The sequence below is a fragment of the Xyrauchen texanus genome, chromosome 14 (genome assembly GCF_025860055.1).
Source record: "Xyrauchen texanus isolate HMW12.3.18 chromosome 14, RBS_HiC_50CHRs, whole genome shotgun sequence".
Classification (NCBI taxonomy): domain Eukaryota; kingdom Metazoa; phylum Chordata; class Actinopteri; order Cypriniformes; family Catostomidae; genus Xyrauchen; species Xyrauchen texanus.
In genome coordinates this window covers 29,407,311-29,433,837 of record NC_068289.1, presented here as the reverse complement: position 1 = coordinate 29,433,837, position 26,527 = coordinate 29,407,311, and the positions used below count along the sequence as shown (strand labels likewise).

Sequence of the window (26,527 nt, the reverse complement as noted above, 5' to 3'; positions counted from 1 at the left end):
TTGTTCCAGTGTCAAGAATATTAATTATTATAGGCTATTATAATGTAGCTTGTTACAAAAATAACTAAAGATGGCATAATCAAAATACTGTATAATGTATAAAGTACCCATGCCCATACCTGGTTAGTAAGGATTTTATCTATTGTTTTTTTTTAGCTGAAATGATTTTAAAGGGAATGTAATTAGATACATTTGACCTTATATCCTATTAACATACTCAAATAATCCCATTTAAAGCACCAACACAGCAGCCAAGCACTTTTCAAGATTTGAAACAAATTCAACAACGGGACAATTACTGCCGCAATTCTCTCAGCAATGTACCTGTTATTATGCTAAATCCATACATTACTTGTAAAGATATAACAGTAGACTATTACTGACCTTACTCTCATCTGCTGTAGCCTGTCTGTGTCTGCCAGGACTGGGAGGAACAGACAGTCGCTTCCTGCCTTTCTCTTGTTGGAATAAGTCCTGAAGTCTGTTGACCAGATAAAACAACATAGTTTTACAGTATTGTTCTGATGGCAGATATTTAGCCTGCTCTCTTTGGCCGTATGAATGCAGTCCTCACCTGCTGTTCCAGGACTGTAGTGTCTCACACAAGCTCTGCTTTTTGACCACCACAGACTCCAGAACAGCCTGTAATTGTTGCGGTGAGTCTATTGCACTGGTCTGCAGGCGCACTTGTAGCTTCTCTATCCAGCCGCGTAACTCAGATTCCTCCATCTAAAACAGAAAAATATACATTAGTTTAGTTAATGACCCAATGAAACACTTATGTTAACTTCATACAAAATCTGCAACTGATATGGGTCATATATGTACACAAGCTAAAGTGGTGTCCCCCCAGCTGACTCGATTTTGGTGGTTACGCCTATGGACTATTTTGACAGAATTCTTGCTGAGATTGAAATTTACAACAGAAAATAAGATGACAAATCGGCTAGAGGGATGCCCGCCTAAGCATAAAAAAATAAAAACAAACTACATCTTTCTGGGCAAACATGTCTTCCATTTTTTCCTCTCTGGTCTTGCTGAAGGTGTCTGTTTTTAAGGATGTCAGACGGTCATCTATGGCCAGGTACACCAGAGCCACCCTATAAAAGGTCAAGTGTAGACAGTTTGTTTAGTGGACATCTGGAAGAGGTTTATGTGGATGAGTGAGAGAAATCCAGTAGGGAATCTTACTTCTGGGAGAAGTCTTTGAGGTCCTGCTGCAAGTTGGATTTCAAGGGCCCCTGGTTTCTGATAATGATCTTAGGAGAAGGCAGACAGATCTCCAGTAGCCTCACTGGAATATAGCTACAAGTGACACAAGACCATGAATACTTTTGGATAACAAAGTTTGTAAACTCTATAGTAATGCACTCTTGTGGAAATATTCTTCATTTTCCAAAATATGAGGATGTACACCTGAAAGAAGCCACCATCTGGTTATAGGAGAAATACTGGTGGTAGTCTTTATGGATGGAGTGGCCACAAGGCTCAGCATTGGCACGACGGGTGTACTGGTGCCCATAGAAACGGAGCTCAAGATACTTGGCAAATGACATGGACCAGGAGTCATTTGACAAAGGGACCACAGGAGTTACCTGAAATCAAAACAAATTTCAGGTTAGTCATAGTTTACACAGGCTTCCTTTAATTCTGGTTTTAACTTGATTAATTCACAACCATAAATCATGCTAATCAAATGCTCTCCATTTTACCTGTTTACATATACGGCACCAAGAGTAGTTGAGAATTGTGTGCTGATAGCCTGGTACAGGCGAGTCCAGCTCTTTCAAAACAATCTGGACACAGCCGTTGCCATGCACAAAGCGCCTGATGTGGTGAACCATGGGAGTCTCGCAGTACATGCTGGGGCACTGGTAAGAGGGCCTTAATCGGGCCATACAAAAACAGAATATATGACAAATAAATTGCGAAGACTAATTTACTCTCATCACATGATTAGGGATGTCAAAATGCTGATTGTTTTCTACAGTATCACTAGTATTAACTTAACTACCACCCAATCCACCCAATCTAGCCACATTTGGAAATGCATGTTCAAGCCAGCTGCGATGAAAATCTCTAAGAATAGCAGAAAGATGGCACTTTCTGTTTATCTAAATATATTTTAAAGGAATAGTTCAGGTTCAATACAAGTTAAGCTCAATGGACAGCATTTGTGGCATAACGTTGAATCTTTCCTTTTCAAAAAAAAAGCAAAAATCAAGGTTACAGTGAGGCACTTATAATGGAAGTGAATGGGGCCACTTTTCGGAGGGTTTTAAGGCAGAAATGTGAAGCTTCTGATTTTATAAAAGCACTTAGATTAATTCTACTGTTTAAAATCATGTATTATTTGAGCTGTAAAGTTGTTTACAATAATTTTATGGTTTTAGTTTTAGTTGACATTACATCGTCATGGCAACGAAGATTTAAAATTGGCAACAACTTTAAACAGAAAAGGTTAGTATGCGATTTTATAACACTAAAATCATGTTGTTTATGTCTGTTGGTATACTTTTGAAACAGTGAGTATTTTAATGTTTACGGATTGGCCCCCATTTACTTCCATTGCAAGTAAGATTTTTGCTTTTTTTAAAGAAAAGGAGGGGCAAGTCAAAATATATTTTTGTGGTAATCATCATTATGCCACAAATGTGGTCAATAGAGCTCAACTTGTATTGAACCTGGAATATTCCTTTAAATAGGCATATGTGTTATACAGTATTATGTTATACTTAACATGTTACAATTATTTATATAAATATTTGAAGGCATGCCATTTATTTAAATTTATTAGTATGTATTTATTAAATTTTTGCTGTGGGAGTCAAAATTAGTTTTGAGAGGGTTGACATTGACAACAGCCTAGTTTCCATCCACTTTTCACACTATTTTGCCTATTTCCATTCAAACTAACTTTTATTGATAAAAATGGTGTGCGTGATGACGTCATGCATAAAAAAAACACTTTGCTGCATAAGTTTTGGTTTATCTGCCCTTAAGCCATTTCCATACAGAAATGTGTGTATATCGATAATTATGTACCTTTTGCCTCCCAGATGTCCCACATTATTTTTCCACCGAAGTTTTGGTAAAATGGGGAGAGTATTGAGACAATTCATTGAAATTAGCAAGCATACTGTCATTTTAATTTCACAAATAAATGCAATCAGAAGAGGAGGAATTGCAATAAAAACGGAGCTGTTGCCCTTCTGATAGGACTGTAATATTGGTCCTGATATTAGGCCTATCTCAGGTTGCCACCAGTTCCGACCTGAAAGCGAATCATCGTGGCCCTGTTCAAGCTGGCAACCTGCACCAAGTAGTGGGGGAAACTTCCGGTCTTAGTATAAGGAGCATCCATCGATGTGTATATGCTGTGTGCTAACTATTAAAGAAACATTGATGCAATGTAATATCAAGATTTACATATAATAAATTCCTGATATTAAATAGGCTATATTGAACAATCATCTAATCTAAAGCATCCCCATCACAACTGCATTATGTCCCGCATCTTTGTCCAGCAACTTTTAATGACCAACTGAACTTGATTGTCATCTAAAATAAATTTTAGTGTAATGCAATTTACATTTTCTAAAGATTTAAAATATTTAAAAGTTTTAGAATGTTCTAAAGCTAATTTTCTGAAAGTGAACTCAGCATTGGACAAATAGTTTTGATAGTTTATAGTCTTGAAAAAAGTGTTGAACTTTTTGAAAATGTCATTCAGCAGACTTTATTTTATCTACAGAACAGCGTAAGGCTAATTTAAGTTTGTGTAAAGAAAAGGCAACTATATAGGCCTAACAATATACTTTTTTTCGTTTGGTAATTAATTATTTTTTTAATGCTTTATTCATTTGGTAACTTATTTTGCCTTATTTAATACAGGGAATTCTTGCATAATTTTTTCAAAAGTATAAACAATAATTTGATGGAATTGGGTTAGTGTTACGAAAAAGCACACTGAAGCTATTTTCCTAGTACTGTGTATTTATTTTTTTATTTAAAACATCTTTATGCACAGAAATTATATATTTGTTTTGTATTATGAGCCAATTCCATGATTGCGGATGGCTGCACTGATTAAGTTAATCGCAAAGAGTGGCCATTCATTTGTTCTCCATGTACTTATCGATGTGCATGATACAATATTAGTGTTGGCACTGCTGGAAGTGTCATGTTTGCAGCATTGGATCTGTTCAGGTATGCCAATAAGATCAATCCATAATCACGTACAATAAATTGGCTTTCAAGGATGTATACCATTGTCATGATTAACACAGGATAACGATTGGGTCAATTCTATATGACATTATATTTTTGCAGTAATGACAATTTTCTTGGCAAAAAGTGTTTCCAAACCAGTTTTTCGCGTCATTTGAAGTATCGACATAGAGTTTATGCACTAGAGTTAAACTGAAAAATATTATGTAGACATTTGGGACATTTCAGCGATAATTTTCATTTCCATCAGCTTTATTTTGATGCGCTAAAACTTTTTTTAGCAAAAAATCCTTGGAAGGAAACGTAGTTAGTGTGACAACTCCAGACATGATGCATATTTTCCTGTAAAAACCAAAATTAAAAACAGGAAACAAACATAAATAAAGATGTGTGCCTTATTAGATTACCTAAAACAGTATCTCTCCAGAAATACACCAAGAGTCAAGTCATTCTTTCCATAAAACTCCATTGTTACAATCCTGTAAAAACAAAGTAGAGACAATAAAAAACCTAGACCCTTCTTGTTTACATGGTCAGAATGCAGTCAGTATTATGATGTCATGTTACTACATCTGGAATAAATATAGTAATAATGTAAGCCTGCTGAGAGTTTACCAGGGACTGACGCAGGGGTTTGGAGCATTGTTAGATTGTCCTGATGAGCTACTAAACAGCACACAGAGCCTCTGATGATTGATTGGATTTAAACAGTCCAACTGAAACACAACAACAGTTTGTTATGAAATTTGGAAGAAAGTGTTAGACTAAATATACTGTATTAGCAGCCCATAAACCCTTACCTTTGTGGCCCAGGTTATTTCATTCTGTCCTGCCCCTTTATCTTCTTCACTATCAGCCTTTACTGGCACCTTTGTAGGCGGGGCTTCACGAAATTGCATTCCTTCCCTCTGCCGAATGGTTCCTCCTTGGGCACGGTAGTCGGCCAGCATGCGTGCCAGATCCTGACTGCTGCCTAGCTGCTCTGCCATGCGGGCACTCGTAAGTTTGTGGGAGGGCAAGACCAGGATGATCCGTTGGTGTGACCCAGAACCATTGGTCAAGTTGCCAGAACCTGGGCCAGACTCTTTAAGCAGCTGCCTCTTGCGCCGGCTATCCAACTCCTTGGAGTCCTTGTTCAGGAGAGGCGAAAGGTAAACTTGTTCTGGGAAATAGTCTCGACTAGGACAACGCAGTCCAGCCGGCATGAGCAGGAATGGCTCCCGAAAGGTAATAAAGGGTGAAATACAGAGGATAATGTCTTTTAGCTCCTGTTTAAATAAAGCTGTGATGGATTTGAGGCGGTCATCTGAAGAGGCCTCCTGCTCGGTCACAAACAAGCCTGTGTCATCCTGCAATGGGTCCCTGAATAGCCGAGCTGGCTGAAGGGAGGTCACAGAGCTTGCGCTGACACGATGCACCAGAGTCTCCTCCAGATCTTTGTTCTTCTCCTCCTCACCCAACTCCTTGATCACTTCTTCTGACATCTCGTTCAGATCTGAATTCAGGAAAGGTGGTGACATTGGCTGGGGAAGGCTTGAGGAGCAGGAAGAAAGGGGTGTGGATGTCTTCATGATCTCCTCCTCTCCTCCAGAGTAGGAAGTGATTGAACCATTTTTACTTATTCTGGGGCTTTCTCCATCTTTGTAAGAACATTCTGAGATGGATGACTGTTTACTGTGGACTTTAAAAACCTCCTGAAGCCCTGGCTCAAAGTCTCCTTCTGGGGCAAAGATTGTGTTCTCATACCCCAGTGTAGAGCTATCATTCTCCTGGCTCTCCCTTTCTCCAAGAGTCTCCTCCTCTTCTTCCAAAGTGGTGCTTTCCACATCGGCCATGCTGGGAGGCATAGCAAACTCATCCATGAGGAAAGAGATCTCTAGCTGTGAGTGGTAAGCCACAAACACCATAAAAATTATGATCTCCTTCACCCGTGCCAGTTCGTACTCGGAAGCACCGCGAAGCTTGATGGTACAGCCCAGCTGAGGAGGACAGCCCTCAAAAAACATCAGGTTCTTAAATTCATCTGTAAATGAAATGGGTTAGTGATCAACTTTACAAATAATTCTTAAAATGAAATATAATTAGAAAAATGCTAAAATTATATACAAACCCAGAAATTTCTGTGGACAAATAAGTTAAAGGGCCCTATTTTAATAGCGCTATTCCTTTAGCTTAGCGCTATACGATATGTCATATGTGCAAAATCAGGAGCAAAATCGCAAATTCTGCTTTGAGCCACTTCATTAACTTACAATACACCCCCAGTTTGCGTGCATGCACCCACAGATAGTGTAAACACTCCAAACTATGGCCACTATTAGCGCCCTCAAGAAAATTGTATAAGACGAAGCGCACGGTCAAAAATAGAGCTCAAAATATCTATGATATTCTGGTCCCTAGATATGGCTTGAGATCTTCCAATCAAAGTCTATGGGATAATGGGAGCGTAAAGGGCTGGTTTGATACTGTATGCCTACTGTGTGTATTATTATGCAGACATCTACAGTAGTTATTTAAAGCTACACTAAAAAAAATTTTTTGTTAGAAAATAACAATGTTATTAATGAGAGAGTACAACAGAAATCCATCTTCCAAACCATGCCTTTACCCAAATACACTTTGATGAACCTATAATAATGATTTATATTTTAGCTGTCCAATCCAGCTGTCAGGATGGATTTCATGGGAAATTGCATACATCCGTCATTCGTCCATGCGTGTTGACGTCATATCCGTACGCAGAGAAAATAAGCTATGGCTACTCTAGCACGTGAGTGGGAGTAGCGTGAACCTGAAAGGTTGTTGTCACAACAAACGAGAAAAATGTATCATGGATCATTCAAAACGGCAAACCTTCAGGAAATCACCGAAATCACCACAAAAAAGGAAAATCGACAGAGTCCGTAATAAAACCCCAATCAACATCGGCTTGGCTTTCAGTGGTGGCGACAACTCTGAAATCTGAAAGGATTTAAAAGTGATCCAGAGAATTATATATATTCTCCAGCTTTTACAGCTATTAATTATTTCAAAGTGGGTTATATAACCGCCTCATTATCTACACACACACAGACCAACGCAGAGTGAAAGCACAGGACAGCGCCTGATGGATACCACTTATTTTCTTTTCGATCTGATACCAATAATTTCAAGTCTGATATCGTCGTATACCAAAAATTCTTGGGTAAAAATGGGTAATTTAAAATATGATTTTTAGTCATAATTCAAGTCATTATTTATTTATTCTTTACATTTGTGAGCCTAAACAGAAAATTATTAGATTTATGTTTTGTTTAACCTTACAAAATACAGGAACTATATTTTAGCCATGGTATTTAGTTAAACATAGTTACCACACAATTAACCATGGTTATTACTACAATATTACAGTATTTTTGTGTGAGGATCGATATTTTTTATACAACATCAGTATCGGAAGTATCGATGCTTTAGGATCGATTCGCCCATCTCTAGTTACAGCTACATATGCACAAATTGTGACATTTGAGTCAGATGTAGCGTTTTGGAGAAACACAATTTTACTTTAATCTTTCAAATGATGTGACTTATCTCGACATCCAAGCAATAAATGTTGTATTCATACTCTTTTATAGTGCGTGTGACATATTGCGGTCTATCATTGCGGCCATTCAAACAGAGAGGGCACAACACTCTCACTGTTATAGCTCTCACTTATAGCATGAAAAAAACATGAATGAACATCTAAGTGCATGTTGAAAGATACGCTACAATTTAATGTAATGTCTTCTTTCATGTAACTGCCTGATCTGTTAATGTTGAATTGAAAATGGCAAAAATGAATGGGGAAAATCTCGAGCCCAGGCACCTATGTACACTGAACGCACACACACCAAGTGAAAAGGGTGAAATTCTCTGATATCTGCGAGGCGTGGAAGGTGTTCAACCTTACGCCCCAAGGAGGGAAATGTTCAAACAAATAAAATGGAATACCTTGGGAAATGTAATTTAAGACTTTTTAATACTTTTTTATAGTCTTAATTTGAACCAGAGTTATTTATTACCTTTAAATAAATCTTAATGACCTGCGGATACCATGTATATAGGTAAAACGGATAAAACATGATTAAAACAAATTTGGAACAACTTTTGGAAAAAGTCAAGGGACATATACAATATCTGTAACATGGACTCACTGTTTGGAAGCTGGAATGAATGCATGTAAAACTTGTGGCAGGTCCCTAGATGGGGTTTTGTAAGAAGCTGATCCATTGAAATTACTAAATCTCCCTGAGTCATTCGACTCACACGGTCCAGGACTTGCTGTGTTAAAGAGAGATATTACATGAACATCCACAAACCAGTCCAAAAGAATGCATAGTTCACTACAATGTGTGGACTGCTTAACAGAAACAAACAAAAATTGTGAGCTTAAACATTGACTCTGTTACTAACAGGTTTGACGTTAATGATCAGGGTAATGCCATGTTCCAGTAACATGTCCTGAGCGATACGGGATACAGTCTTCTCCACCAGCACCAAGTTTGGTCGAACGTCAGCAATCCTCTGAACATAGTTCTTCAGAAACTCGTGCTCCTATAAAGAACATTGCAAATGAAATGATCATTGATTTTGGCTGTTTTTCGGTTTATGTTTGAATACAATGTTTGAAGATCAATAGCTTAATCTTCAAATAGATCATTTAGGGTTGAGTGGCGATATGGTAACATGTCAGAGAGTGGCACTTGCCTGTAACACAATTGGATCAATGCTGGTGAACTTGGTCTCTTCTCTGTAAAGATACTCAATGGAGCATTTTAGGAGGAGTATCTTGGGGTTTTTGATGTAAGGGTTCATCTGTTGAAAAAAGTCCTGGCAGTGTTAGAACAACGGAGATACCACATTGCCTGTGGAGCAGCATAACTGCAAACAAATACAAACCTTTTTGTGTGCAATATTCTTTGTGCAAACAAAGCCATTCACAACAGCTGAGTCAAACTTTTTTCCTCCTGGAATCTACAAAAAAGAATATATCAAACACCACGGCGTAAACCTTAAGCCAAACAGATCTTCTTTGTTGCACAGTTTGCACAAAGTCTGTCAGAGTCAAATCTTATCAGTTTTTAAGTGGTCCAAACAGAACCCCCCCCCCCCCCAAACATGCACATGAAATCTGATTTCAAACACTATCCAACACACATCCATGTGTTGTTTAAACTCTGATTAAATTTAGAGTTTCAGTCTGAACAGTCAGATCACATATCAAGTAGTTTGTCCATCAAGTGCATAACAAAAAGTATTAGAGACTGAGATTAACTGATTTAACAACAGTTTGCTTCCTCGCCTTCTTGATGTGGACCAGCTGACGGATATCCATGTCATCATCACAACTACGTACATCTGGTCGCACCGTTTGCACCACCTGCCTCACCACAGGTACGATTATGTCACGCCAGGAGAGAGACAATGACTCACTGTACAGAAGCTGCTGCAGCAGCGCCATCATGTGGCTGTGATTTGCAGACCTGAAAAGGAAGCATTAATCATAATTAGGCATGTTCCTGAAAGTCTGCTTGCAGAAGTGACTGAACTTATTTATATGTGATTATATGATTCAATGCTTCGATGCTACATTTTATAAGAATATTTTACATGCTGAACACATGAAACTTGTTCATGAAAGAGTGGACATGGGTGACTCAAAGTCATGGAATTCATATACATCTATTTATGATCCCCTGTGATGAATAAATCTAACAGATAAAAAAGGGATAAAGCACCTTTCGTGCTTGGCCTCTAATTAAAAAAAACACATAACATAAAAAAAGGGTAAAAATAGCAGTGAGTCAAAACAGTCTTTACATTTGAAGTGTGTGATTTCTGCGCCACTGACGTTCCACCAAATGGAAAATAATGATAGTTTTCAAACAAGTTTTCAGAACACTTCACTTATCTTCCATTGGTCAGACAAAAAGATAGCACCCGCCCCAAACTCACGCCACTGGTTGGACCAATGCTGCTGGTCGGTATGCTCAAATAAACAACAATATTTTTATAGCACCACAAAGCCACAAATAATTGGCTAATGACTTACAGCAATCGCTCCATTGCTTTCTTTTCCCCATTTTCTTCACGCAATTGGTCCAAGGAGCTGTGAAGCCAGCCAAGAGGAGTGAACAGCATATCTTTAGCTTTCTCCTCAACTCTCCGGTTAAACAAAGACTCTACAAAGGAGAAACCCATTAGCACAGGTAAGACTGTGTGTTTACGATACTAAAGACTCAAATGTTACCTTTGATGAAGGCATCACTGATGGATATATGTGGACCTCCATCTTCAGAAAGCAGGACTTCCACTGATGTACAGAGAGAAATGGTGTGTGAGACAGGGCAGTCATGTGTAGACATCAGAAGACAGCGGATTATTTGAATTTAAGAGAGTAAATGTTGCCACAAGGCCATGTCACAGTGGAGTGCATAACAAAGAATTAGTTTTGACTATCATTCTTTTATGAGGAAGTGGAAGTCAGTGTTGCCGTTTTGGAACTGTGAGGCACGCATGATGTAGCAGCAAGCCATGCTTTTGAGGTCGTATGACAAACTGAACAATGCGTTAATATAAACTGTCAGAAAGAGAACTCATGTGAGACTGGAATGGAAAGCATCAGACATGCAGGATTTTATGCCATAGTCAGTGCTGTTATATAAACTGTTAATTATATACAGTTGGTCAAGGATTGGGTGGTGGGTCTCAGACAGGTGAGACATTAGGTCTATTCCAAATCCTAGTGAGCTGCCAACATAGATAAGAGTGATTGGCTTCACCAAAAAATATGCTTCCATATAAAGATACCTCATTTTGGCCAAAACCTAAGGTTGCATTGCATGTACAGTGAATTCAGATGCCTTAACTTTTTCCCCCTTTTTCTTATGTTGTAGCCTTATGCTAAAATGCTTTAAACAGTTATATTTTCACACCAATCTATACATACATTTTGCAAAGTTATGAAAAATCAGTTTTTTGCTTTGTCATTATGGGGTATGGAGTGTAAATTGATGTGTACATTTTTTAAATATAAAGCATTTTAGCATAAGGCTGCAACATAACAAAATGTGAAGAAATTAAGGCGTCTGAATACTTTCTGTATGCACTGTATTATTCACGGATAAGTCAATACTAGAACACATTGTGAAAATGTTCTTCCATGATGGAACAATGAAAAACAATACAATTACATCTTATTAAAAATGTACTCTTGCTTGATATTTGTGAATCTTATGTATTTTTGTTCTTATTAATGGGTAAAAGTTCTTTAAAAATAAATTTCCCCTGAGGTCCACGTAGAATGTTATACAGGTTTGTTTTGCACCAGAAATGTTCATCATTTAGTTTTACATAAATATTTTGACCCTTATTCTGAGCCTTAAGTTTAAATAGTGTGAAATGATTAACTGCATTTTGCTGCACACACACAGAGGCTGCAGTTTTGCTAGAGGATTATATTGTTTTTTTAGAGAGATACAGATGAATATTCAAGTATTTTTTTTACTATAAATCTCCACTTTCACTTCCACAATAATCATCTTTTGTTTTTGGCAATTTGCATTCTTCATGCACATCACTACCTACTGGGCAGAGAGGAGAATTTAAAGTAAAAAAGGACTTAAATATTGATCTGCATCTCACCCACACATATCATATCACTTATCTTAAGAAATTAAGACATGTATGGTATTTAATAATTTGAGTCATATGGATTACTTTTATGCTGCCTTTATGTGCTTTTTGGAGCTTCAAAGTTTTGGTCACCATTTACTTGCATTGTCTGGACCTACAGAAATGAAATATTGTTCTAAAAATCTTAGTTTGTGATTAGCAGAAGAAAAAGTCATAAACATCTGCGATGGTAAGAGGTTGAGTAAATGATTAAAGAATGTTCCTTTTTTGGGTGAACTACCCCTTTAATTCACCATGATTGTGGAGCTGAACACTGAATAGTCTCGCTGACAAGTAAATATGGGAGTCATGTGTTCAGTTACATTAATCTTATGTCAGAAAGCTTATGTAAACACATGTCAATTTTGCAGCTTAGTTTCAGTAAATGGTCTTTTTTTTCCTTACTGGGGAGGACGTTTTTAAAGTAATAGTAAGTATGTAGTATGTTTTCATAAAGTGTAGCAGTCTATGTAGACAATAGACAGTGAGGCAGCTCACTAGGGTTTGGTACAGAGCCTGTGAGTTAGTGCTGCTTTTGAAGCAGACAGAGGCAAACCAGGATGGCCAGTAGGCCTCTCCGCCTCTCCTCACTTGGTGCATAGATGTCGGATTCTGGGGTGAATGGGTCATGGGGCTCCATACTTTTTTGCTCAGCTGGATATGGAGGCACATGTGGGTACTTGGCCTGCTTCTTGATGTGGAAATTGACATTGTCCTGCTCCACGTTCAGGTTGATGGAGGCGGCCGAGTCACTGTCCACCGCAGAGTGGAAACTGCTGACAGACGTTCTTTTGCTGGGGCTGGCTGAGTCTGGAAAATTGCGAAGGGGCCAACGAAACAGTGAGGGAAAGAAATAAAGATATAATGACTGCTACAGGATGTCAACAGCCATGGGATACTTACTTGGTGTGACATAGTAATTTTCATCCACTAGCTGCTCAGTGTCACTGTCGTCAAACTTGATGTCTTTAAACCACGATGGTTCAGAGTGTCCCTCCAGAGAATTCACACTGTCACTGTCTGGAGAGGGAGTTTCTGAAAACTCTGTGCTCTAAAAGGCAACAAACAAACAAGCTCATTACTGATATGATGATGCAATAAGTATCAAAATGTTGCTCTGAAAAAAACTCAATAACAAAAATAACTCAATATAATATAAATAATTAAACTTTTGTGCACAATAAAACAGAACCACATCATGACTGAACATCATGTTACAAGACTCAATGAGGTTTTATGTTATTGACATGCCGCCATATTGCATTTGTTTGCTGTTTACATGAGTTTACAATGATTTGTTTTGATTTGAGAGTGAATAACGACTTCAATTTTGAAAAAAAAGTGATTTTATGCCTTTAGAAGACTTGGAAAACTATAATAGACATGGACTACTTTAATGACACTTATTGGTGCTTTTTTTAAGCTATAGAGTGAGTGACTATTAAAGGGACAGTTCACCCAAAAATGAAAATTCTCTCATAATTTACTCGCCCTCATGCCATCCTAGATGCGTATGACTTTCTTTCTTCTTCTGCAGAATACAAAGATTTTTAGAAGAATATCACAGCTCCGTTGGTCCTTTCAATGCAAGTGAGACTCCAGTGGTTAAATCTATATCTTCAGAAGCGATATGATAGGTGTGGGTAAGAAACCTTTATTTTTACTATAAATCTCCATTTTCAGATGTAAAGTGAAACTAAACAGGCGCCACATGTGACTTTCAGATGTGAAAGTGAAAAAAGGACATCAATATAGATTTGTTTCTTACCCACACCTTAATATGCGTTTCGGGTGAGCCGATCACATGTGGTCACACCTCAAATGCATTTTTGACCACATTCATATGTGGTTTTTGTGACTCGATCACAAAATATTTTAGACCCCGTTTAGGCCTGTATTTAGGGCTGAACATGTGTGATCGGATTACCAGAAATGCATCATAATACTAGGTGGACTCTGGGTCATCCATATCTGGGATAGCATAAAGGTGAGTAACTAATAAGAGAATTTTCATTTTTGGGGGAACTATCCCTTTAACTGCTATTGTATGAAAATGAGTGATTGCAACATTCTTTAAAATATGTAATTTTATGTTCCACAGAAGAAAGTCAGTCGTATCTGTTTGAAACTAAATAAGGGTGAGTAAATAAGGACAGAATTTTTCTTTTTTTTTTTTTTTAACTATTCCTTTAAACAACTGTCCAAACATAAATCTACAATTTAGAAAATGTCCTCTGACCTGAAGGGGGCGATAGAGGGCATACTCATCACGAAAGATCTGATCGTGATGGGTTACACAGTCAAGCCAGCGGCCATCAACTAAAGCCTGTCCAATAGCAATGGCCTGAGCCCTGTGTGGAAAGTACAAAATAAGTACCACTCAGAAAGGGAGTACAAAAATAACAGTAATTCATTGCATGAACTAGAAAGTTAAACGTGTAAAAGTGAGTTCTACTGTTATTTACCTAGTTGAAATAGTACCATTTCGTAAGAGCCAGTTAACCAACTCTTTACCCACAATGCAGCTGGGGTAAGTACGCAGCCAGTATCGATGGTCTTGGAACTCCATCCCTGTACTGTTGTGGCAGATCTTCTTCCAAAGATCTTTAAGTTGAGAAGAATCCTACAAGACAAACACAGACAGCAATGCAGTATTGTAAAAATCTCCACAAATGAAAGAACTGCATGGGTCCCACACTTTTTGTTTCCAATACTGCATTGTGATTACTGTACAAGAATATTTTTCAATTATTCAAATGCAGACCGAAATGCTAATGAATCATTCAGAGCAATCTGTAAAGCAGTTCGACTCAAAAGAATGATTCACTCACAAACAAAGCATGCAAAAGTTTTAATTTATCCAAAAGCAATATTTAACTGATTCAATATTATAAAAAGCATTGGTAGAAAAACGTTTTCAGGATTTTTGACATTATATACATTTCCTTGACTTGTGGTTTTCCATAACTTTGTTTTTCCAGATTTTCACGGTATGATAACAGTCTCAGAAAATATCACGGTTTCACGGTATCACGGTATTACACAATTACTATTATCAGTGAAAACAGAAGGGTTATTTTTTTTTTGTTGGAGCAAACATTTATTATAATTTAAACTTGAAACCATTTATTTTATTGACGTATGTGTAAAAAAAAGTCTCCCTTTTGAAAATAAAATAAATAGAAAAAATAAGAAAGCTAACTATTATAAACATGATAAAAAATTGCATGTAACTATAACATGTTATATAACTAAAGCATGTTAGTTTACATGTTAAATTATCTACTAAATGAAAAATAACATCAGCTGTGTGAGCTTTTGAAGTAATGTCCTTTGATTATTAACAGTTAACATATACTGTAGATGGCTCCTTTAACTCAGTGCTTCTCTACTGGTTTTGCTTCAGGACAGATTTTACATTAGACATCAAGTGGCAACCTGCCATAGATTAAACATAACCTGTATTTAATGTATCTTGGGTTACATTTCCTTTTATGTTGCATAGTTTTGTTCATGGTTTTCCAGTACAAGGACATGAATCAAGTGACATTTTTTGTTGTTGATGTCAACGTTTGACTTTCAGCACACAACTGAGCACAGACTGCATGGTTATGATAAATGAATACCGCAAGAGTTAGATTAACATACAGGCATTCTAAATTGCACATATAATAAATACATATACATATTTGTCTCTGGCTTGCTTTTGCTCGCATGTCAATGATTACTCCTCCGTGTGTCAATGATGCCAAGATCTACTTTTATATTTAATTTAATCACTGAGAAGGTTTAGCTGAAAAATTAGTAGCACCAAACATTACAAGATGCCTCAAGAATGGACACAGAGTAGCTGTATGACACTTTTCCTTGAGCAGAATATTGCACTACAGATCGCCAAGTTTGTTCAAAGGGGAAAGCCAGATTGCGCACTCGTATGCATGGTTGCCAGATTGCACAAAATAAGTATTACATCAGGCAGAATATTTACAATTTTCACAAGTATAAGTCTCAAACTGGGGGTGTTGCATATCTTATCTAGCAACCATGAGTATGGTAAACGCTTGTGGAGACACGTTATGTCCCAATGCAAGTTAACTGAAATATCCAATTAAAAATATAAACGCTTTTACGATAAATGAGCCGCGGGCCACATTAAACCATGTGGAGGGCCTGATCCAGCCCGCGGGCTGTAAATTGCCCATGTCTGCTTTAGCTGTTTGTGAGATTATCATTAAATCTGCCTTGGCAGTCCTAAATAGTCTATCACTTGGGCGGCCGCCGAAATATCTTCAATGGGAGAACCATGGCATTGCTCTTTCCCTGCTGTCAGTCCGAATAAACCAGTTGAGAAACACTGCTTTAACTCATACACACACTCACGTCAGTCCCCCTCGCCTCGCTTCTCTCTGACATTTTCTCCACTGCATTTGTGTGTGTGTGTGAGACGCAAGTTGACGAGTCTGACAGGCAGACAAGGAGGAAAGGAGATGCGCAAGCACATGTGAAATTCTCCGTCCGGTTGCATTTTTTTCTCAATACCGTAGATAAGCAAATGTTCATAGTATGATAACTGTCAATTTTCAAACCGCGGTATACCGTGAAACCGGTATACCGCTGCAACCCAATAGCACACATGCACTGATTTTGTGACATGCAGTACAAGAGTGCAGTTCACAAGCCAAGAAAAATTCCAGAGGATCATTTTTTTTTGCTTGAGTAAAAGAGAGTTTGTACCAGTAGGATCTTTCGCTCTTCTTCATTGTGGTCAGTCTTGGGCAGTGCCCGGCTGTTCTGTGGGCTGACTGAACTCTCGTAAGTAGGGACCATGGATGAGCCGGAACGGTCCAAAGACAGGTTTGTCACACTTGCTGACCTTATCACACAAAATAAATTATCAAAAAATCTGTTTTTAACAATATAAGCAGTGCAGTTAGCAAAAACTGTGTCCGGGTTTCCCAAAGCCTTTGATCAATGACTTTTCATACGTTTTTCCAGATGTTTGTGATGACTGGATATTAATTTGAATAACTAATTTTATACATAAACACTCACAAAGACCAATTTCTAGCTGATGAGGCAATCATAGCTAGAAAATAACTTTACACACTATATAAATGTCCATAACATTTCAAGTCATTTGTGATTCATGTAAACAGATTTTTATAAATTATTTTCAAAAACTGCATTTACAAAGAGCAATTTCTAGATAATTAAATATTTTAGAGCCAAGCATAACTAGAATAAACTATATGCATTATTGAAATTTCCATGATTTTAGGATTTTACTAATTTCCACAAATTTGAAAACTCCCTGATATTTCCAGGTTTTCTGTGACCATGGGAACACTGCATGTACTGTACATACTGTATGATCTTCATGCAAAATGTATCATAATCACCTCTTCCTAGCTGGTGACTTGCCCATATCTTCCTGGACTGCATTAAGCCTGGAACCAATACCACTGTTCTGAGACTCCTGATGGATCAGACTAGTGACACACACAGACCCAATAAAACACAGCATTTCAAAAATAAATAATACATCGGTTGCTATGTTAATACATGCCATTCAAGCTTTGCATGAAACACACTCAAGAGCAGCAGCATGTCTTCACTACGACATCATGCAAAGAAAAAGAAAAACAAAAAACACTAAAAACTCACTTCTTCCTCATCCCAATGGAATTTTTTCTATGCATGAGAGAGAAAGGAGAAAAGATGAACATTGAGACAGACTCACAACACATGAGCAGAGAGAGTTGAAGTTAATTTGCTTCACAAAAGCCCAATGTTTTATGTAATTTGGTATGTTAGTGGGATATTTCTCTCTTCAATGCACCAAAACAAGTGGAATTTAGGATGTACCACCAGAGCAAATGGTAACCAATGAGTGGCAGTAACATATAATTAGGTGTAAACAATGATTATCTTATAGTACAACTAAAAAACAGAACAAGGTTGAGAAAAATTACTCAGAAGTTTGTGCTTAAAGCCAATATAAAATATGTCAGAGAGAGAGAGAGATTATTTTTTGCATAAGAAAATGAAGCCTATTTATTCTTAAAGACCCTGTGAAATTAGTTTGATCTACTTTTAGTCCTTATCTATTAACTTGAAGGTCATCTAGGGCCCAGGCTATATTTTAGTGTTCTTCCAATCTAACCACTGCCAAAATTCATTTTCAGAACATGCAAGCATTTAAAATCTGCAGTGTCTGTTTTCTGGCAAAAAAACACTCAGAAACATCCATGACATCACATCGCGAAACCTTGTCCAATCAAATGCTTTCTAAAACGAGAACGAACCTACCACCTACCACTTCGCATCTGGCAATGTTCTGACAAGTGTTAATCATGCCTTCACAGGGCACTTTGAAGGGAGCACAATCCATGCTGTAGGGTCATTCCAAAAATGATCACTTCTGAATGGGACATGCCTATGGATTTTAGACCCTTGGAGCTGGATGCAAAGACAGTTGCTGGAGTTTATTTATATATTTTGTGCAGCTGGAGGTTTCTTGGGATGTACAGCTCAAGTGAGTATTCTTCATGCTTAAGTGTATTGCGATTCTAAACAGGGATACTGTAAATTATCCTTTACTCACTTGTTTCTCATCTTTCTTCATTGGACTTGCACAACGGCTCCAGCCTCGTTGTAAGAAAGACAGCAATGTGCTGTGTGCATTTGGTTATGGATTAATGATGACAGTTAGTTCAATAGTTTGTTTGGTTCATTGGAATTGTCTTTTGGAAGTGTCCCATGTTTCTGACATTCACTCAGCCAAATTATCAAATCAATCAGTCAATTATGGTTCAAGTCAGAAAGCGTTTGAGGCGGCTTAACAAAAAAATATTAGTAAACTACTTACATGTGCTCTGAAATGTGACCTGTTATTATATACTCTTTTTAAAACTATTTTAAGCAGCAGACTATTTTAGTGAACTGTAAATTGTGCTTAAAAGGTAATAGAATTTAAACAAATAGTGACCAGTTCCAGCTGAAAAACAACACTTATCCTTATACATTGCATGTTATTTGACAACTTCCCATAAGATTTTATTCTGATTTTAAATGAAGCACAGTGGCATCAGTAAGATGGACCTGGGAGGGCCAGTCTTCCATGTGAAAGATAATAAAAAGGTATAAAAAGCAGGACCAATGATCATGAGAAGAAAGTAGAGATAAAACAGAGCAGAGAAACACCATAGGGATAAGGTCAAGTGAGCAGGAACAATGGAATCGATAATGATATGTCCTTATTCCCTGCACCTGGTCTGTGTTTTTACCTTTGCCAGGCCAGGTCCTCCTCCAGGAAGATGTTCCGGCTGGCTTTGCGGCCTCCCACAGGTGTGCGGGGTTCGGTGGGTTCCAGCACACACACGGAGCAGGGCGAGTCTGACAGAGCGCTCAGGTCCTCGCCGATGGAGCTTGAGTCAGCTGAATGAGCATAACTCAATGCTATCTTACGACAGTACGTACATGCCCGTAAATCACCTGTAATATGATGGAAAATGGGCAAAAGGGAACAGATTAGAAAATTAACAGAAGACAGAGTGGTTTTAAACACTACTGGGTTACATTACACTTCAAACGCAGCATTTGTCATTTCTACAGCTGGGTAAAAAAATATATATATCGATTTGCATAGATAATAGCGATGATCCTTTTTTGAACTCTCAATCTTGATTCTTAAATCCCAAAATCGATTTATGTGCCAACCCTTTATAGTACAAGTAAATCAGTCACATATGCGACCAAATCCCATGATAGAAGACTACAAATTTTGCATAAAAATTAGCCACTGGATAGTACATGTTCAGATTTCACTCAGCAGTGATTGAGTAGTAAAATGGAGAATAAGCTATTATCACAGAAGTCCTTCCACTGCGTGTTAAGAGTAAAATTTTGGTTTTACTTATTATGCAAGTCCAAAGATGAGATCCACAGATCCACATGTCATTGAATAATATCTCTTTTAATATCCTTTCAGTTGATTAAAAACAACAACAAAAAAATAAATATTTAATTCTAAATCACACATGGTGCGCTACAGAAACCACGCATGTCCTGATTCGTTATATGCACTCACTAGCTGATGCCTGTAGTCTTAAAGAGACAGTGCATATTTACCATGTGTCCAATTTATGCACATAAACAATAAACAGGTAACAAAAATATATATGCAACATAATATATGCAATTTTAAGACAATAGTTGATGGAATAGACTGAATTTGAAATGTTTTCATAGCTAAAATGTGACGAAAATCTAATGATAAAATAGAAGTAGTAAAATTAATATTTTTGAATTGTACCTAGAAGGGTTGCCAAGAATGTTTCTTTATAATAAAGAGCATTAGCTGAGAGAGAATTTCTTTCATATTTAATCAAATGGACATTGTAACAGGAATGTAACCATATGAACTGCTATTGAATTGAAATTGGAATCAAATTGAGAGCTTGTGAATCAGAATTGAATCAGGAAATCTGTATCAGTACCCAGACCTAGTTATTTCTGTTTCGAAGCCGGAGCAGTGCATTTACAATTATAGTTAAACCCCTATAAAACTACCACACAGCAGCCAGCCAATCAAATCTAGCTAAATGGTTTAACCAATCATAAATGAGGTCCCACAGAAATGAATAAAAACAAGATTCACATCAGGAGTCAAAAAAGCCATTTTCAAAGCTGTGCGAGATAAAAGTACAGTCCACTCAATAGGTTGTACTGCCTTAAAAGGGACAGTTCACCCAAAAATGAATCTCTTGCAGAGCACATTTATATTTAAATTGGAAATTATGTGGAAAGATGTATTTTCAATGTTTTGTTGGCTGAACGATAAGCACCAAGGTACAAAATGTACAATATATTTAACAGAATGCCCTTCTATCCCTCACAGCCTTGTTTACATTCATATCCAACTAAATACAGTTTTTATCCTGGCTAAGGTCTGTGGTTGAATCTTCATAGTCCAAAACCAACCTACAGTGCTGTGAAAAAGTAATTGCTCCATCCTGATTTCTTCTGTTTTTGTGGATATCTCATACTAAATTGTTTAAAAAATTTAAACAAATGTAACATAAAACAAAGGCAATCTTCAAAGAACCAAAGTGAGAGCCATTATCTCCAAATGGAGAAAAGGTATCACAGTAGTGAACCTTCCCAGAAGAGGCCGACCTTCCAAAATTCCTCCAAGAGCACAGCGACAACTCATCCAGGAAGTCACAAAAACAAGGACAACATCCAAGGAACTGCAGGCCTCTCTCGCATCAATAAAGGTCACGGTACATGACAAAAAAATGCCATCCATTGAGTGGCAAGGTGAAAACCACTACTAACCCAAAAGAATATTAAGGCTCATCTGAATTTTGCAAAACACACCTTGATGATCCTCAAAGCTTTTAGAAGAATGTTCTGTGGACTGAGTTGAAAGTGGAACTGTTTGGAAGACCGGGTCACTTTATATCTGGCGTAAAAACAAACACAGAATTCCACAAAAAGAACATCATACCTACGGTCAAGCATAGTGGTGGTATTGTGATGGTGTGTGTGGGGATGCTTTGCTGCTTCAGGGCCAGGGAGACTTGCAATAATTGAGGGAAACATGAATTCTGCTCTCTACCAAAAAATCCTAAAATGAGAACATGAGTTGAAGCTCAAGTGCAACTGGAGTATGCAACAAGATAATGATCCAAAGCATAGGAGTACGTCCACCTCTGAATGGCTCAAAAGAAGAAAAAGAAAAATTTTAGAGAGACCTAGTAAAAGTTTTGACTTAAATTCAATTAAGATGCTGTGGCAGGAAATAACATGGGTAGTTCATGCTGGAAAATCCTCCAATATGGCTGAACTAAAGCAGTTCTGCCAAGAAGAATGGGCCAAAATTCCACCACAGCGTTGTGAAAGACTTTCTAGTTATCAGAAGCATTTGGTTGCAGTTGTTGCTGTTAAAGGTGGGACAACCAGCTATTAAGTTTAAGGGGCAGTTCGTTTTTCACATGGGTGCTACAGGTGTTGGAAAACGTTTTTGCTTCCAAAAAAATATACATACATTTTAAAACTCTATTTTGTGTTTACTCAGGTTGCCTTTGATTTATTTTATACCTTGTCTGAAGTTCTAAAACAATTTAGTATGGAAACAAAAAATAGAAGAACCAGGAAGGGGCAAATATTTTTTCACAGCACTGTAAATATAGGTGCAACCAAAGTAAGATGAATCCCCTGATCTAAATATTTCAGATGAGTTGACAGCATAAAATGTCTTTTCAACTAGCAAGGTAAAGGAAATTAGTAGGAACAGTTTTATCCTTAAAGGTAAAACCCCTAACAAACACAAATTCTTACCTTTTTCAGAATAAAATCAGTTAGGCCACATAGTTCAACCAACAATCACACTACAACCCATCAAATTCCAAACACACACAAAAATGCCAAACCACCGCAAACACAATGTACAACTGCAAACACAGCATGCTCAAGATGGTCTTACGTCTTCATTGAACATAGCTGATCCTATCATGAGAGGATCATGAGACCTGCCCATGACCTCTTAGAACGCAGTCTTCTCCTTGTTGAAAGCCTCTTTAAAGAGGCTACATCCACAAAACCAGCAGGTCAGAACGAGTCCCTCGCTCCACAGAGAGACCCTAACAACACTCACCCGTGTAGCCCATGAACTTGCCAGGAATTTCCTGGTTGCAGCAACGGCTACAGAAGATCTGGCCGCATAGTCGACAGTGGTGACGGCGTCTGAAGGTTGTAAATTTCTCGTTGCAGTCATAGCACTCCTTACACTGGCTGTCCGGCATCCAGTATTGCTTCAGATCACTGTCCTGAGACATAACAACATGATTTACCTCTCTTATGACTAGCTGTGGCACATGACTACCACTACTTCACTACCATTTCTCTATAAAGAAAGCAAGAAATATTGACAGGCATGAACTTTATGATGAAAAAATAAGAGTGTTTTTTCAATTAATGTTTTAATGAAGATCTATCATGTAAAAAAAGATTAGCTAATTACTGTACAACAGATTATTTGTACATTATTACAAATAACGTTATTTGTGGATTTCAGGGCATAAATAAAATACTACAAAGTGTACAATTTGGCCCCTTTAATATGAAAGACCTGTGCTTTGTAATCTGTGGAGATTTTCCTAACTAGTTCACTGGAAATCAATACCTGACTCTTTCCTTCCATGATCTCCTTGAGTCTCTTGAGAGCCGTCCGGAGCTGGACAGCTGTTCGGGGGTCGTGGCTGCCCAGAGGAGCTTCTGATTTCCGTCGACCCTCTATAAATATAGAGCCACACAAAAGCACCTCCAGTAGAGTACAAAACAAGATCTTAAACCTTTTCTTAAATAAAACATGCAGGTGAAAATACACAGCACACATGCCGACTCAAAACCATAGCCTGCAGTCAAAACAACTAAATATCGACCAGTATTCTTAAATGGCCTGTTGATCCCGACAATGAGTGCTTATGTGAGCAGCCATAGGTCAGCGATTATTCTTATGAATGTAAGTGAGATTATGATTCTCGTGAATAGCCTATGAATGAATAAAAGCAAATGTAGTAACTAAGGCCACCAATGACTAAAGCTCATGAGCAAAAATGTTCAGCTTCAAGCACCAAAGGACTCAACATTTTCAGGCAACTGCGTCCCACCTTTCAACGCACCCTTTCACATGCTACAAATGTGGTTAATGTAAAGCCATACAACTCAGTGTTTTAAAGCAGAGAAATATATAATAGCTTTATGAAACTGATTTAACACATATGAAATAAAATAAACAATCCTCACCTTCCCAGTCCACTGTGAACAGAAAGGAACATACACACAATTTAAGCTGTGTTTACTTATTGGAAGTAAACTTTAAACACAACCAATTTTTACTAAATATTCGTCCTCTGCTCGTCTTAGTTGAAGCTCCCATAGATGAGAAGATGGTTCACATTCACAATGCTTGTTTCCTACTCAAATTAAAGTTAAAATTCTAACTCCAGAATGTAGATTTAATGTTAAGTAAAAACAGAAAATGACCAGTGCTAGTCCTCCTGAGAGTGGTATAGATCATATAAAGTCAGAGTATATCTTAGAATCACTGTTATCTATGAGAACCAGGTCACAGTGATTAGTCATCAAAGTCACCATACTGACCATACCAAATGTATTAGTTTAACTCTAATTCTAACTAATAACAGCATGTTTCGAATTATTCACTCTTTTTCCTTCATAAATCATAAAATTCTCACTTGCAATGTTTGCCCGAGATATTAGAAATTGCATCACTAAAAATTTACTTTGAATAAAAAAAAATACTGATAATTAAACTGAGACACCTTGCACCTCCCAATTTAAATTTCTATACTATATATACATATATTTATAAGTATTTCTTGTTTAGAATTTAGGTTTTGGGTTAGTATAAATTATATAAAGTGGTAAGATAAAGTATATGAACCCTTTGGAATTACCTGCATTTATGAATATATTTGTCTTAAAATTTCAGCCTGTATTAATTACAATTTCAAGGATAAAAGTAGCAACTAATATGGAAATTTAGGTGTTTTGATGCTGTTGAAGGGATGCACTCTTGTTTCATTACATCAACACAGTACGAAGAAATGTTCATCAACCGAAAAAAGTATCTATTTATCTATCTATCTACAAGCTGACAAATAGCTGTTCCCTGTCTACAAATCACTGTGGGCACTAAGCGTGGCATCATCCATAGCAAAGAGGTTAACTCTGCCTTTCTCTTATCTTAAGATTTTCTTACTAAAAGTTGCTCTTAGCAGTTTTGTAAAATGGTTTTAAGCAAAAACACCTAACTAGGAACTCTTTGGAAAACTTCACAAAGATAAAAATCTTTGTGAATTCAGGCCTTGGTCTCCAAGTTACAATAATGAATAAAAACAATCTGTTTGAACTAATAACGCACAAATGATTGTATTGTTATTGTACATATATGTTTAGATAATCATCTGTCCACAGTTAAGACAAATTGTCTATAAATGGAGATTATTTAGTACAGTGGCTACTCTCCCTTGAAGAGGCTGTCAAGCCAAGATGACTCAAAGGGCACACCACAGAATGCTAAATGAGGTAAAAAGAACCCTAGAGTGACAGCTAAAGACTTGAAGGAATCATTGGAACTGGTTAACATCTTTGTTCATGAGTCTACTATATGAAAAATATTAAACAGGCATGGTGTCAATGGCAGAACACCACGAATGAAGCAGCTGCTTTCCAACAAAAACATTTCTGTGCACCTGAAGTTTGCCAAAGACCACATTCACACTCCACAATGCTACTGGGGAAATGTTTTGTAGACTGATTAAACAAAGGTTGAATTGTTTGTGAAGAACATGCAGCACTATGTATGGAATAAAAAAGGGCATTGCATACCAACATGAAAACATCATCCCAGCAGTGAAGTACAGTGGAGGGAGTATCATGATTTGGGGCTGCTTTGCTTCTTAGGGGCAAGCGGTCACTTGCTATCATCAAAGGAAAAATGTATTCTCAAGTTTACCAAGATTTCCTACAGGATAATGTCAGGGTGGTTGTGCACAAGCTGAAGCTCAGTAGAAGTTGGGTGATGCAGCAGGACAATGACCCTAAACACTGAAGTATATCCACTTCAGAATGTCTTCAAAAAACTAAAATCCACCTTTTGGAGTGGCCCAGTTAGAGCCCAGACCTTAACCCAATAGAGATCTTATGGAATGACCTCAAGAGAGCTGTTCACACAAGAAATCCTAAGAATATGGCTGAGCTGAAGCAGTTCTGTAAGGAAAAATGGTCCAAAATTCCATCTGAACATTGTGCAGGTCTAATCCCCATCTACCGGAAATGCTTGGTTGAGGTTATTGCTGCCAAAGGAGGATCGACCATTTATTAAATCCAAGGGTTCACTTACTTTTTCCATATTACTGTGAATATTTAAAGGGATGTGTTCAATAAAGACATTAATTATTATACATTTGTGTGTGTTGTTAGCTTTAGCACATTCTGTTTGTCTATACTTGTGACTTTGATGAAGATGTGATCATATTTTATGACAAATTAATGCAGAAACCCAGCTCAGTCCAAAGGGCGCACATACTTTTTCTTGCCACTGTAAGGATTAATTTATAATTATCTATATACACATGATACTTTTGATTTTGGGGTCAAATATGACCCATACATTTCTTTTCTGTAAGATTCACCCCTTTACATGATCTTTGTTTAATCTTTAATTAGTAAAATTTTAAAGGTTGTACATTTTTTAAAACCTGGGGATTATTGAGGACGACAAAAAGTGCAAAAGTCTGTGTAAACTGTTCGGGTTTGTACCTGATGCAGTGGATGTTCTTCGGAGAAGTTCTGAATGTTTCCTTTGTGTTTCTGTGCCATGTATGGAATGGGAGGGACTTGACCAGTTGCGGCGTGGCCCCTGTGGTGATGATGAAGCCGACTGACTTTTCTCTGTCACTGAATCAGGCCGTCCTTCCTCTGGACAATTGAAACCAACAGAAGAACAATAGACAAGCTTTGTTTCAGTTAAAGGCAGAGGATTCCAAATGCTCTGGTGATTTGCTGATTT

General features: G+C 37.5%; 1 protein-coding gene across 8 annotated transcripts in view; it reads right to left on the bottom strand.

Moving 5' to 3' along the window:
* The window catches only part of LOC127655065 (1-phosphatidylinositol 3-phosphate 5-kinase-like), a 39,655-nt gene that overhangs the window by 6,840 nt on the left and 6,288 nt on the right, over window positions 1-26,527 (bottom strand). For 3 of the 8 annotated variants that reach the window (XM_052142666.1, XM_052142669.1, XM_052142667.1), the window contains 27 exons: window positions 26,278-26,436; window positions 23,114-23,223; window positions 22,586-22,757; window positions 19,212-19,419; window positions 17,590-17,616; window positions 17,325-17,414; window positions 16,660-16,798; window positions 14,391-14,548; window positions 14,165-14,276; window positions 12,829-12,976; window positions 12,517-12,735; window positions 10,502-10,564; window positions 10,304-10,433; window positions 9,554-9,734; window positions 9,151-9,225; window positions 8,959-9,066; window positions 8,665-8,805; window positions 8,406-8,532; window positions 5,031-6,253; window positions 4,846-4,946; window positions 4,638-4,709; window positions 1,713-1,884; window positions 1,417-1,595; window positions 1,192-1,305; window positions 992-1,100; window positions 575-729; window positions 385-481 (listed from right to left, as the gene is read on the bottom strand). In XM_052142666.1, the coding sequence (XP_051998626.1) occupies window positions 385-481; window positions 575-729; window positions 992-1,100; window positions 1,192-1,305; window positions 1,417-1,595; window positions 1,713-1,884; window positions 4,638-4,709; window positions 4,846-4,946; window positions 5,031-6,253; window positions 8,406-8,532; window positions 8,665-8,805; window positions 8,959-9,066; window positions 9,151-9,225; window positions 9,554-9,734; window positions 10,304-10,433; window positions 10,502-10,564; window positions 12,517-12,735; window positions 12,829-12,976; window positions 14,165-14,276; window positions 14,391-14,548; window positions 16,660-16,798; window positions 17,325-17,414; window positions 17,590-17,616; window positions 19,212-19,419; window positions 22,586-22,757; window positions 23,114-23,223; window positions 26,278-26,436 (4,589 nt within the window). The remainder of the gene's footprint in view (window positions 1-384; window positions 482-574; window positions 730-991; window positions 1,101-1,191; window positions 1,306-1,416; window positions 1,596-1,712; window positions 1,885-4,637; window positions 4,710-4,845; window positions 4,947-5,030; window positions 6,254-8,405; window positions 8,533-8,664; window positions 8,806-8,958; window positions 9,067-9,150; window positions 9,226-9,553; window positions 9,735-10,303; window positions 10,434-10,501; window positions 10,565-12,516; window positions 12,736-12,828; window positions 12,977-14,164; window positions 14,277-14,390; window positions 14,549-16,659; window positions 16,799-17,324; window positions 17,415-17,589; window positions 17,617-19,211; window positions 19,420-22,585; window positions 22,758-23,113; window positions 23,224-26,277; window positions 26,437-26,527) is intronic. The other 5 variants (XM_052142670.1, XM_052142672.1, XM_052142671.1 and 2 more) reach the window with 3 other exon arrangements.